This window comes from Emydura macquarii, unplaced genomic scaffold (assembly GCF_026122565.2).
Source record: "Emydura macquarii macquarii isolate MOO-44397 ecotype Brisbane River unplaced genomic scaffold, CSIRO-AGI_Emac_v2 contig_3295, whole genome shotgun sequence".
NCBI lineage: Eukaryota > Metazoa > Chordata > Testudines > Chelidae > Emydura > Emydura macquarii.
In genome coordinates, this window is record NW_027133432.1 from 6,312,252 (window position 1) to 6,326,563 (window position 14,312).

At 42.1% G+C, this 14,312-nt stretch overlaps 1 protein-coding gene across 2 annotated transcripts in view; it reads left to right on the forward strand.

The window, feature by feature from the left end:
* Positions 1-12,380, forward strand: part of TTK (TTK protein kinase) — a 92,880-nt gene extending 80,500 nt beyond the window's left edge. For both annotated transcript variants that reach the window (XM_067532656.1, XM_067532655.1), the window contains exons 21-23: positions 388-478; positions 756-859; positions 11,110-12,380. In XM_067532656.1, coding sequence (XP_067388757.1) covers positions 388-478; positions 756-859; positions 11,110-11,196 — 282 coding nt within the window. In that variant the 3' untranslated portion in view covers positions 11,197-12,380. The remainder of the gene's footprint in view (positions 1-387; positions 479-755; positions 860-11,109) is intronic.
* Positions 12,381-14,312: the final 1,932 nt, after the last annotated feature.

Below are 14,312 nucleotides of genomic sequence, written 5' to 3' on the forward strand. Positions count from 1 at the left end.
CAGTTCTATTCCTAACTAAACAATGTCAGAGTACTTTAGCCTTTACTACAGGAGGTCCAGGCTTACTCCTCTGCCATTTGGTTACATGCCTGATGGCTAGAAAGGAGTGATAATACAGGAGTATTTCAGTTTCTCGTCTGTGAAGAGATTTCTAGGTATCTTGGTTTTAAGAGATGAGGATTCTTATGTGTTAAAGCTTGCTTCCAGTTCAATGGATACAACCAATTTGATATTATCTTACCAAAACAAGTTTTGTAAATTACAAAATTGTACATGGATACCAGCATATGATTCAGGAAATTGAGCATGTGTATTTAACTGTGGAAGACAAAGCTTCAAATACTCAGCCACCCCTAAACCACTTTTTCAATCTTTTTATTTTTGTAGCGCTGTTTAATAAGGAACCCTAAACAAAGAATATCCATTTCTGAATTGTTGACTCATCCATATGTGCACATTCAAACCCATTCAGAGACAGGTAATTTTTACATTTTATCTGAAAACTATATTACAGTAAATTAGCAAACATTGTCTAGATTTCTCTAAATGTATTTTGATTTTAAAGGAGAATGCCTTTTTGTGTGCTTTCTCTAGTTATTGGAGTTATGCTAAGTGTTTCTAGTACACTTGTGTATGTGTTGGCAAGATTGAAGTACCTTAATTCTGCAATTCTTATATTCCAACAAAAGACTAATTGTATGCATTTTGTAAATTACACTTTTAGTTATATTGAAATCTGCATTCTCTTTGAATAGCCATAGGTGCTCTAAATACAAAAGGAACAACAGAAGAAATGAAGCGCATCCTTGGCCAACTTATTGATCTGAACTCTCCCAACTCTATTTCTAGAGCTGCTAGAGTGAGTACAGATTTTATACCAATCTGCTGTTCAAATTTCACTTAAATATAATTGGTTAAGTTAAAATAAGTTTGTGCATCACAAATCTAATAGGAATAAGTATTTCAAAACTTTACTTCCTGATATAAAGGGCATGTGCTATACTGTCATGAAAATGTACTAATCTGCAGTTATCATTTCTCATGGTCCTCTGGAGTGGAGTGAGAGTAAGAATGGTGTTGGTTACAGGATTTTTAATCCTCTCCTTGCTTTGCCCAATAAATGTTTCTCTCCCTAGTTTTCCTGTTCTGACTTCTGCTTTCCTTTCTCTGTCTCCTCTCCGACACAGTCCCATGTCATGTAGTTCTGCTCTGACCAAAGGTAACAAGCTGCTGTGAAGTGGGCTAGCACTGCAGCACCTCCCTGCCATCAATATGGATGAATGAGCAAATCTTCATCTGTCTGTCAGGCATCCAGTCCAGATGCAGGGTTTTATTTCTGCTGCTTTTCCTCCTCCTGGTGTTCAGGCATGTTTCCCCAGTTATTCCTTTCTCTCTCTGGAAGCAGCTTAATACCCTTCTGTCAAGGTGTCATCTTTCTTTCAGGCCTCAGGAGAGCTCCAGATAACATTCTAGAAAAAGATGTGGGAATAGCAGCTTAAAATGTGCCTCTTTTGCCTCTTCCTGCAGTCTTAGACAGTGGGTCCATTCTGCCATTCTGTTCTACTCCACAAACAGTCTTGAATAGGGTTGGGGAATTGGATGACCACACTCTGCTTTATTAACACTTCACCCCAGTGAAATGACTGACTGCTCCCAACTCCCCACAGACATCCAAGAGGGTCTCCAGGAGAGCTTAGATCTAGTCTGGGATTTACAAGACAATATTAGAGGTAGGAGATATAGTCTGTCTCAGGGAGGTTGGGTAGGGGGAACCTCCTTCTCTCCCAGTAGAGAATCACTTCAACCGGAAGCCCTGGCCTTCCTACTCTTCTTTTTTCCCACAAAGAATCCTCTCATCTTTCCTCCAAAAATATAAAATGTACCCAAGAGATCTCTTATTTCCCAGCCAGCAATCTCTCTTTACCTGTGTCCTGAGGGACTTTTTCCATTGCTGTATGGGTCAGGGGGAGTCTAATCCTTCTCTCAACACCCCTCCCCACCCCAATCCCAATTCAGTTAAGGAGTCAGCCTGAGAAGGTGGATTGGAAGTGGATCCAAACCAACCAGCTGTGCAGCATCTTCCCATTCTGCAAAAATCCTGTAAAGGGTGGGTGAGGTTTACTTGTCTGTTACATATGGAAAACCTTTAAAATATTCACTGAACAAAAATGTTCATGAGACAGAGCTCCCTATTGTCCTCCCAGGCATCCCCACAGAGCTGATACAGCTTATCCACCCTCCTGTTGGGAAGACAGTGGAAATGTGGTGTGCCTCTCCCGAATTCTCGCTCATCCTGTCCAAGAGCTACCTCAGACTCTCTAAACTGAACTGGGACTTCCATGATACATCAGAAGACAGATTTGGCAACGGCTTCCAGTTCTTCGCTCTTGGGCCTGTCTCTGGATGTCAGCGTGGCCCTTTATGACCCCCTGTGGACAGGAAGGTATAAGAGGCTGTTCAGAATAGTTCAAACTGAGCAGCACTGTGATGACTACCACTTCTCTGAGTAGTTGTCTATAAATTCCACTGCTGGGGCACGTGTGCCCAGTGCATTCAGGCTGGAGTCTTTTGATCAGCAATACATGTTGGGGCAGCACATGCGCCCTGAATGTCCTCATGGCTCTAACAGAGGGATGTCCCAACCACCCCTCAGTCCCTTCTCACAACCTATGGCTTTTAGTCAAAGATTTCACACTAAGCTTCTTTGTACATCATGTGGCTTCCTTTTATGTGTAAATTCTTGTAAATAATTAATTGATTAGTACTTAGATGGGATTTAGTAATAGAAATCTTTATAGAGTTTACATTTCTTGCTTTGCAAACTTTCCTTTTCTTTCCTGTAAGGTACTTCATACTGCTGCAGTCTCATCATGACTGAGCACAAGTCCCCAGGATTTAAGAACTGAGCATTGTGTGAGGCAGTAATGCTATTAAATGATGGCCATACAAGATGCCTGACTTGTCTGGGTGAAGGGCACATTATTGATGTGCTGTTTGCAAATCTTTTTCAAAGACGATATATAGTGCAAGATAATCTCGTTTTAAGATGTTTCTCTTTCAGAAGTTTATGTACTGAATACGCTTGTACCAATAACATCAGCCAAATTAAAACTATGCCTATGGTCCCAAATCTTTGGCAATATCCTGTCATGTGGTACTGATCCTTGTTTACCATCAACCTCAATACCAACATCAACCTCGACTCATTCAGTGTCGAGTGTAACTTGTTACAAAAGATGTTTCTATTTCCTCAGTACCAGAGTCTTTGCTGCTAGCCTCTAGGAAGGTGTTGCCTTCAGCACAGTACCAACCCTGGCACTCTTTTCTTTTCCCAGCACTGGGAAGAGCTCACTTAGTTCAGGCTCCAAGCACTCCTATGGGAACAGCTCCAAATTCCATGAGAAATATTCCTCTTCCTTTTCTGGATCAGAAAAGAAGCAGAGAACCTTCTCTTGCCTAGTTAAATTTATGAGTGTAATTGTATGACTGGGTTACTTGTGATGGTCTGGGTGCAGGGCTCAACAGCCATGGGGCTCACTTCTGGTTTGTCTTATGTTCCTAAAAATCCATTCAGGGTTTCAGCTGACCACATGCAGGTGTGAGAGACGGATTTTTTCACCCAAGGTTTTCAGGGGTGTTTTTTTAATTTCCTTTTCCTGAAGCATCAGGGATGGCCACAGCTGGAGGTGGGACATTGGATATGGAGGACAAGGGCTCTGAGGTAGCACTGATTATTCTCTCTCTTTCTTTCATATGCTTAGCTGGCTGAGTCAACCCTTGGCAGGGGCCTTGGGCACTGGTGCTCCTCAGTCTCTCTTATACTCTGTCTGTGGCATATAACCAGCAGTCTCCTGTGGGCTGTAACACTATGGTCTAATTTCAGTTGTTAGCTTTAGAGCGTGGGTGCTGGGAAGTGGTGGTGGTGGCCTCTCATATATCCCAACAGTCAGATTAGATGATCTGGTGGTCCCTTGTGGCTTTAAACTCAGTCTATCCTTTGCTGCTGGATATTCTGGGTAGAGTCTAGGTCATCTGGCTGTCATTTATAACCACAAATATAACAGAGCTCTAGATCTGCAGTACCCTCCATCTTGTCCACCAGCCCCATATGCATACCAGCATCCCTGGAACTACTGGAGTCCTTGGGGCAATCCCTATCTCAGGAGATGGTGTCAGCTACTCAGATGAGACCCAGTTCTTTCTCTCCTGATCCACCAAGGAAGAATATTCTCCTCCATAGCAAGGGCAGCAGAGGTCTGTGCCGAAAGAAAGGAACCAAAATGTTGGACTTTTGTATCAGGAAGGACTACTTCACCTCCAGCCTGTAAATTAGGATTTCAAACTACGAAGCTGTACCAGCTAAATACTTTATTAATTTGGACTCTGTGTAAAATATTGTTCAGAAATTTCCAAACTTCCATGAGTCAAGGGAGGAGTTCAAGTCTGTTGTAGCAGAGGCTCAGGTGGTAGCAAGAACATGGCGTCAGGTAGTCCTTAATGCAGCAGACACATCATCTAATCTATGAAGACATACATAAAGAAGCTTAGATCTTCCTGGCTCCACTTGTCAATGATAGCTAAGGAAGTGAAAATAGCTTACTGAGAGGGTAGGTTGCTTAATCATAGAAAATTAGGGTTGGAAGGGACCTCAGGAGGTCATTTGTCCAACCCCCTGCTCAAAGCAGGACCCAACCCCAACTAAATCATCCCAGCCAGTGCTTTATCAAGCTGCACTAAAAAAAACCTCTAAGGATAGAGATTCCACCACCTCCCTAGGTAACCCCTTCCAGTGCTTCACCACCCCCTTAGTGAAAAAGTATTTCCTAATATCCAACCTAGACCTCCCCCACTGCAACTTGAGACCATTGCTCCTAATTCTGTCATCTACTACCACTGAGAATAGCCTAGCTCCATCCTTCCTCGAACCTCTTATCAGATAGTTAAAGGCTGCTATCAAATCCCCTTCAGTCTTCTCTTCTACAGACTAAACAAGCTCAGTTTCCTCACCCTTTCCTCATAAGTCATGTGCTCCAGCCCCTAATCATTTTTGCTGCCCTCTTCTGGACTCTCTCCAATTTGTCCACATCCTTTCTGTAGTGGGGGCCCAAAACTGGACACAATACTCTAAATGCGGCCTCACCAATGCCGAATAGAGGGGAATAATCACTTTCTTCGATCTTCTGGCAATGCTCCTACTACTGCAACCTAATATGCCGTTAGCCTTCTTGGCAACCAGGGCACACTGTTGACTCATATCCAGCTTCTTGTTCACTGTAAACCCCAGGTCCTTTACTGCAGAACTGCTGCCTAGCCAGTTGATCCCCAGTCTGTAGCAGTGTATGGGATTCTTCCTTCCTAAGTGCAGGACTCTGCACTTGTCCTTATTGAACCTCATCAGATTTCTTTTGGCCCAATCCTCCAATTTGTCTAGCTCACACTGTATCCGATCCCTACAGCATATGTACCACTCCCCCCAGTTTAGTGTCATTTGCAAACATTTTGAGGGTGCAATCCACCTCATCCTCCAGATCATTAATGAAGATGTTGAAGAAAACCGGCCCCAGCACGACCCCTGAGGCACTCCATTTATTACCGACTGTCTACTAGACATCGAGCCGTTGATCACTATCCGTTAAGCCCAATGATCTAGCCAGCTTTCTCTCCATCTTATAGTCCATTCATCCAACCCATACTACTTTAACTTGCTGAAAAGAATTTTGTGGGAGACGGTACCAAAAGCTTTGCTACAGGCTTAATGAAAAGGCAGATGAGGTATTGCCATCAATCAAGGATTCTAGAGCAACCCTCAGCTCCCAGACATAAACATCTCAAACTTCAGCCTTACCAGAGGTCTGGTGCTTACCAACAATACAAGCAGACAAATCCTCCAAAGAAGTAGTGGAAGCTTCCTAGGAGGAAATCTTTCTTCTCTATCTTCAAGACGGCAGATTTGACTGCTCACCCAGGAACGAGCAATTGTAATGGATCTACTTGTCCCATCTCCTTTCTTTGGAGACTACCTATCCAATTTCCACATCTTTTGAAATTCTGTTATTGATAATACAGGTGAGATATGTAATTCAACTTCAGTCCCTTCACTAGCCTCCCCATCACTGTTCAGGGATCTCTCTTATGACAACATGTTAGATCAAGAAGTACAATTCTTCTAACTTTTGAAGCAATAGGAGAGGTCACTCATCTGAAAGGAAAAATACTTCCATTAGAGGTACTTCCTCATCCCCAGAAAGAAGGGGAGACCTCCAGCCAATCCTGGATCTCAGAAGATAGAACACCTACATCAAAAATATTAATGGTGTATAACCACCAGCATTCCCACCCTGGACTCAAATGACTGGTACACTGCTCTTGATCTTCAAGGAACATTTTCACATTGTGATCCACTGGGCCCACAGAAGGTATCTGAGGTTTATGGTTGGGAACCATTGCTGCCAATGCAAGTTTTACCATTTGACCTGTCAGTAGCTCTCAAGGTATTTATAAAGTGGCTTGCTGTTGTGGCAACCTACCTCAGAAGAATAGGAAGCCAAATCTTCCCATATGTAGATGATTGGTTTGGGCAAGCTCTCACCAACATGCAGAAAACAGCATTCATCAGCTTCATCTTCTATTCTTGCAATTTGGGACTGTTTTATATACAGAGAAAAAAATCAGTACTGACCCCAACTGAGAGAATAGAGTTTTGGGGGCCATATTGAACTATCTGCCTCCAGAGAGAGTTCACAGTGCTAAACGTTTGTACCCACTTAAACACTCACCCCAGAACAACGATACCTCAGGCTCCAGACTTCACCTGCAAAGCTTTATGAAGCTTTGTGAGGACAGTACATCAGCCAGGCAAACATTGCTGAACATGCTGGTGCACCTTCCACTAATAGTAAAACTATCTTTGAAATAGTAGATAGATCCACAGAGTCTGCAAAAGAGTTCCCTTTTCCCCTCCACCTCTAAGGTCCTTGTTATGGATGCATCTTCCCTAGAATGGGTAGACAATATAGATAACCTGCAAACTCAAGGCTTTGGTGACCGCAAGAAATATCACTTCACATAAATATACTGGAGTTGAGAGCTATCCATCAAAAATGAGAAGTCTTTCTGGCAGAGATCTCTGTTCAAGTAATGACCAACACAACTGTTATATTTTACCTAAACAAGCAGGAATGAACCAGATCCTCCCCACTGTGTAGGGAGGTGATACAGCTTTAGAATTTCTGCATTCCTCATGATGTTACCTTAATAGCCGTTCACCTTCCAGGAATTCAAAATTCACTGGTGGACAACCTCAACAGGGAATTCATGAACAATCAGGAGTGTCAGATAAAAGATGATTCACTCCATTTTCTCAAGATGGGGTTTTCCATCTGTAGACCTGTTCCACTAGAGAAAACAGGCGATGTCATTGATTCTGCTTCAGGGTAGTGGCCCAGGATTCAATTCTAATCCCATGGTCCTCTGATTCTACTAATGTGTATCTCCCAATTGCCATGATACCAAGAATTCTAAAGACAATCAAGCAGGATGCAGACAAATTAATTATGAAAGCCCCTGCTTGACTGAGGCAATTTAGTATGCAGATTTCCAAAGGTTTAGTTCAGTCACTAAATAGCCTTACCTTTATTCTTGGATGTAATAACAGATGGTATGTCTACACTTCCAGGACAGCATGGATCGATGCAGTGGGATCAACTGAGCGGGCTATAGAGACCTGCTCAATTGATCCCGGAAGTGCTCTCTGGTTGATGCCATTAATCTATCCCCCCCCAAAAAGTAAGCCTCCATTGACTGGAGGATGTCTCCCATCGACGCAGCACAGTGAAAACACCGCAGTACAGCAACATAAATAAGTCGACATGATGACTTACTATGACAGATCTCCCATTGACCACCAGCATCACTGTAGACCCGGGCTGCATAAAGGACAGATCCTATATCCAGATCCCACAAGACTCTATCTGATAGCATGGATGCTGAATGACTGCTTTTATTGGAGAGACTACACAGGATCCACTTATCTCATCAAATGGAAGAGATTCTTAATATAAGCCCACCAACCTTGTCTCCATCAGTCTCATATCTCAGTCCTTATAGATTACCTTCTACAGCTCAAGAACTCACATCTGTCTGAGCTCTTTGAGAGTTCATTTAGCAACTATCTCAGCTTCTTGCCCACCATACAGGGGTTTTCTACTTTTTCTCACCCAATGGTAACAAGATTTCTAAAAGACCAGATAAGTCTTCACTTTAGTAAAGGAATCTGTGCCTCCTGGGAACTTAAATTTTGGTTCTGCTATATTTTCTGGTTTTATTCTTTGAGCTCCAATGCTCCATGCTCTTTGTTTCACCTCTCCATCAAAACATTCTTCCGAGTGGCAGTAACATTGATCAGAAGAGGTGGGAGAATTACAGGCTCTAATGGCAGACCCACCAATTTTCCCTAACCCTAGATATCCTGAAACCACACCAAGTTCTTACCTAAAACAGTTTTTTAATTTCATTTGAACCAAATTATACACCTGCCAGTATGTTTCCCTAAGTTGCCTTCAAAGGTGAAGAAAAATTGCATTTCTCTATGGAGCAATTTGTTTTTGTTTTTATTTAGAAAGGACTGAACACTTTAGGAAATCACCCAGACTTCATAACATCATAGGAGGGAGTTAAAGATGAGGCTGTTTCATCAGAAAGAGTCCAATAGAAGAGGCGATCTGATTAGAAATTCTGTCAGTCAACTTCTAACAAACACCCAGCTTCAAGAGTAACTGGACATTCCAAAAGGACTCAGTCCACTTCAGTACTCTATCTTAGAAATCTACCGATTATGGATATTTGTAAAGCAACAGTGTGATATTTTTTTTTCCCCCAGCCACATGTTGACACACTATAATGCCATAGTAAGGGCATCCAGAGATGACACAAAATTTGACAGGCTGGTCTATGTTCACCAGATTATTACTTTGGAGACAATCACTGTTACTTACCTGTACAGGACTTGTGATTAAGATGTGCTGTTTGTATGTATGTTCCATGACCTGATTCCTATCTCCACAACTGTGGAGTCTATTAACATCAGGATTCCATATGGCAAAGGAACTAAAGGGTGGTTGGGGTAGCCCTGCCCTTACTGCCATCATTTAGAGGTGTATGAAGATGTGTTGTCCCAACAGGTAAAAGCCTTCCTCTTGAGTACACTGGGTGCACATGTTACTGTGCAAGTAATAGTTTCATTCTATCCCTCTTGCACTTCTGTAGCAGCCATGTAGTGACTCTCTCCTGGCCTATCTTAGCCTCTCCATAGATCTTCCTTGCCTGGATATGATCTGTGCTAGTCAGACCTATTTCTCCATGCTTTCTATGAAGAGGTGACTGGCTCTGTGGATGTGGGGAAAGCGGTGGACGTGATATAGCTTGACTTTAGCAAAACTTTTGATACGGTCTCTTACAGTATTCTTGTCAGCAAGTTAAGGAAGTATGGGTTGGATGAATGGACTATAAAATGGATAGAGAACTGGCTAGAGCATAAGGTTCAACGAGTAGTGATCAATGGCTCTGTGTCTAGCTGGCAGCCAGTCACAAGCGGAGTGCCCCTCGGGTTCGGTCCTGGGGCCGGTTTTGTTCAACATCTTCATCAATGATCTGGAGGATGGAGTAGATTGCACCCTCAGCAAGTTTGTGGGTGACACTAAGCTAGGGGGAGTGGTATATACCCTGGTAGGTAGGGATAGGATACAGAAGGACCTAAACAAACTGGAGGATTGGGCCAAAAGAAATCTGATGAGGTTCAAAAAGGACAAGTGCAGAGTCCTGCACTTAGGATGGAAGAATCCCATGCACAGCTACAGACTGGGGACCGACGGGCTAGGCAGCAGTTCTGCAGAAAAGGACCTAGGGGTAACAGTGGATAAGAAGCTGGATATGAGTCAGCAGTGTGCCCTGGTTGCCAAGAAGGCTAATAGCATATTGGGCTGCATTAGTAGGATCATTGCCAGCAGATCACGGGAAGTGATCATTCCCCTCTATTCGGCATTGGTGAGGCTGCATTTGGAGTATTGTGTCCAGTTTTGCATCCCCCACTACAAAAAGGATATGGAGAAGTTAGAGAGAGTCTAGCGGGGGACAAGAAAAATGATTAGGGGGCTGGAGCACAAGACTTATGAGGAGAGGCTGAAGGAACTAGGCTTGTTCGGTCTACGGAAGAGAAGAATGAGGGATTTGATAGCAGTCTTTAACTACCTGAAAGGGGGTTCCGGGGAGGATGGAGCTAGGCTGTTCTCAGTGGTGGCAGATGACAGAACAAGGAGCAACGGTCTCAAGTTGCAGGGGGAGGTCTAGGTTGGACATTAGGAAAAAGTTTTTCACTAGGAGGATGGTGAAGCACTAGAATGGGTTACCTAGGGAGGTGGTGGAATCTCCAGCTTTAGAGGTTTTTAAGCTGTGGCTTGACAAAACCCTTGCTGGGATTATTTAGCTGAGGTTAGTCCTGCTCTGAGCAGGGGGTTGGACTAGATGATCTCCTGAGGTCCCTTCCAACTCTATGATTCTTTGTAGATGGCAGCCATTTGACAGAAACAAATCTCTCTCACCACATTAATTTTATCCTGTGATAAATGTCACATATACTATGTCAATATGGACACCTACCCAGGATGTTTCATGGCCAAATAATTTTTCTCCAGTTCCTCTATGGAAGTTTATCTGCACACACACACACACACACACACACAGGAGGGGAGAAGGAACTGGGTGCAAATACCTGCATCCTTCCATAATGGTATTGGTATATCTCAGAAAACAATTAGTGATATAAGAGAAATTTGGTTTTAGATCTTGGTGATTTCAGTCCCTCCTCTGCCTACATTGCTCAATGTTCATTTTTTCTCCCATTGTAGTCTTACTTAGTATGTTTTTCTCTAACTGGACACTAAATTGCATTAATGCTAGTACTGCTTTACACTGTCTTCCTATTAATTTCCCTGTATTTGCATATATCTGAAAACCAAATTTTGAATAAATAATTCATTTAATTTCTTTTTCATTTGATTTGATTTGAATAAGTAATTCTGGGAATGACGACACCTTTATCTTTTTACATTTCAGACTTTATACGAACAGTGCAACAGTGGAGAAAGTCTTGATGTATCTGCATTTACAAAACCTGGCAGGCAAACACGGACAAAGAAATGATGTGCAGCTATGCATGATGTATAGAAATTAGCTCTTTAAAAGGGCACTGACAGCATAAAGATACCATTTTTAAAGTAAATGGTCATTATCTCTTGCTAATACCATAGATTATTAATACATAATTTTAAAAATCTAATATGCTCTTCACCATCTGCTGTCTGTTTACTATTTGCATATCACTCAGTCCATCACACTTGATGGTCCTGGTACACATGGACGAGACTGTAATGTTTGGATTGCAAATACTTGCATGAGTATATCTAAATAAAAAACAACTTTGATGAAATTAAAAAAAAAAATGGAAAAAACTGTTAGATTTCTATAAAACCCAAATTGTGAATCTAAAGTACCTGACAGAGTCCTTGAAAGTACCACTGGGACAATATATTCTACAGTTTTGTTCTTTACCATCAAACATAGTCAACATAAGTGACATTCTTTACATCCACTCAATGTCTTAGTCTTTTGGAAAACAAGCACTTCTGTAATATTAATGTAAAAGTGCTAAAACATAGCATTGTTTGTTGATAAATGTAAATCTAGCATCCTGGTTTTGAGATTTTTTCAGTTGTCATTGGATGATAAATGACACACTGGAAGTATAGATAAAACTCTGAAGAACAATGTAAATAAAGTGGCTTACACTGTATAAAAATAGTTCCTTGTAAATTCAATTTTATGCTTGCTGCTTTTTTCAAGAAGAAAAATATTCTTAGAAAAATATTTAACTAGTTTTTGTGGTCTTCAGAAAATAGCTAAAATTATCTAGTTTTAAAAAACCTCTTCAGTTAAAGTGCTGTTCTTAACTCAATGTAAGATGCTTTAAAGGTGGGTAGACCTAGTACAAGAAGCTGAAATATAGTATCCAAAGAGGAAGCTTACTCCGATATTTTTTATGCTTTTATTCTGTTACACTGATTTGAATAAGTACTGTTGTTCTAAATGCAAATTTTGGCATTTAATTTAGAAGCATGTTTCTATTTTAAATACTTATTGAATTTTAGGTATGCTAAAATAAATTTGCAAGAATAATCAGATTAGCAAGTAGTAATTTACCTTTTGCTTTAAAGGTAAATCTTTTTGAAGATTGTTTTGCTATCCTTAAAATTATGCTGTTAAAAGCTAGTTGGCAAACTGTAGAGGTTTTTTAACTTCTTGCCCAAGCTTTTTTTGTTAATACAATGTATGTGATTCATCATGTCCTCTCTTAGTGTCCTTTTCTCCAAAGGTACCAACCCCACTCTCGAGTCAACTTTCCCAGCATACAAATGTCTTGAACTCCTACAGTGATTACCTCCCCTGCTGAGAGCTGTACCATCCCTTAGTCAATGGTGGAAAAGAATTTTTGGAGGCACTAGAGGCACTTCCCCTGAGTGCTTCTCCGTCAGTTACTAAAATTAGTTACACTTCTGAGAGAAATTTTAGGAAAACAAGGAATATCAGTTATTTCATTCTGTTCATCAGCTTAAATTTAACTTTTAATTACAGACTGAGTAACTGTGCTGTGGGAAACAAATCAGATGCGCCTCACAAAGCCTTAGGTTATTCCTCCTTTTCATTTTATGTCTCATTTTTAGTATACGTGCAGATTTGACTTTGTGGAAAAGAAAAGGAAACTTTAATCTGTTTTCCCTAAAATGTTGATTCCAGCTATCTTGCCACAAAGGATTTAGCTGGGCCCTTGTGACAGATGAAACCGCTGTGTTCAACAATTTACTGCCACCAGATTCTGGTAGCTTTAAACCTCCTGTGATGGGGACATATAAAGTTCACTCTCCTTTCTTTTCAAGGTTAAGGAGACTCAAAGAGCTGAAAGGCTCAACAATGCCTGCTCAGTACCATGATAGTCCAGATCTGCACCAGCAGATTGAAAATTGTATGCAAGCACTGAACTAAGATACGTCATGTGGTACACTCCCTGCCAAGGTGCTTACTGTGCTTCCAGACACTGGTGCCAGCCAGCCCTCTGTGCAATGCAGCCAGGCACTGACATGCAATCCTATAACCACCTCTGTAATTGAAAAGGAGCACTCATGTGAGACGTTTCACTGTGGCCCTCTCAACTGTTGTATTTGGGTGGTGGGGAAGTGCTAAAGCTGCTTTTCAGAATAGCTCCAGGACAAACTGAAACATAATAGAAATGTCAGTTGCTAGTCGCGGCAACGCTTTCAGTTGCATAGCTTCTCTCTTTCATCGCTAATGCCCTCACCTCTCCCCATCCTGTGGAATTTGGATGTGGGCTAACGTTGTTGCCCACTGTTACTGCTGGAGGCTCTAGGGCTGAGCCCTGTCCTTAGCCCAGGCCACCAGATTTATCGCCAGCAGTAGAACAAATTGGCGATTCATTTTCTCCTGACCATTTTTTATTTAAACTTTTAAAATGTTATTTGTTGTTGTGCATTAATGACTTACAATCTTTCTTCCTCTTTCCCTGGATCGGCTGTTTGGCAGCACGGTGGTTTCAGCCACCTACACAATCTGCCCTCCAGGACTATACTACCCTGCCTCTTCACAGCCAGCTGACCCTCACGCTGCTGGGGAATGGGGCTCAGAGTTGGACTGGCATATTCAGGTCTTTCCCCTTCCCAAGCAGTTGCAACTCCACTCTGGAACTTCTGAGTGCTGGGAATTGAAGGTTGGGGAGGGCACTATGTGGACACCTCATAGAGTAAGTCCCGCAACAGACCTGCACTGGAGATGAAGCTCCTGAAAAGACTCAAAGCTGTCTTCCATTCTCCCCTTCCTGCCAAGATACTGGGTCCTCAGCTCTCTGAGGAGAGAAGCAGCGTTCTTGCCCAGCTCCCCTTCCTTCCACAATGAACTGAGAGATTCTTACAATGCTTAGGAATAAGTGCTGTCCCTCAAACTCCAGAAACGGTTCTAAAAATGGTAAAAGCAAGTGTCCCCTTTCCAGGTAGCAATTAATATCAAGGGGCAAATGAGGAGCTAAACCCTCTCCTTTGCTCTCTTCTCTCAAGGGAGTGTTTGCTGGGGCTTTTCTCTTGGACCAAGGCTCTCCCAGTGCCCACCTCCATCTTTCAGCATGTCTGGGCCTGCAAAGAAGCCTATTGCTTCTGCACAGCCCTGCCTCAGGTTGTAATGTAATGAGAATTGTC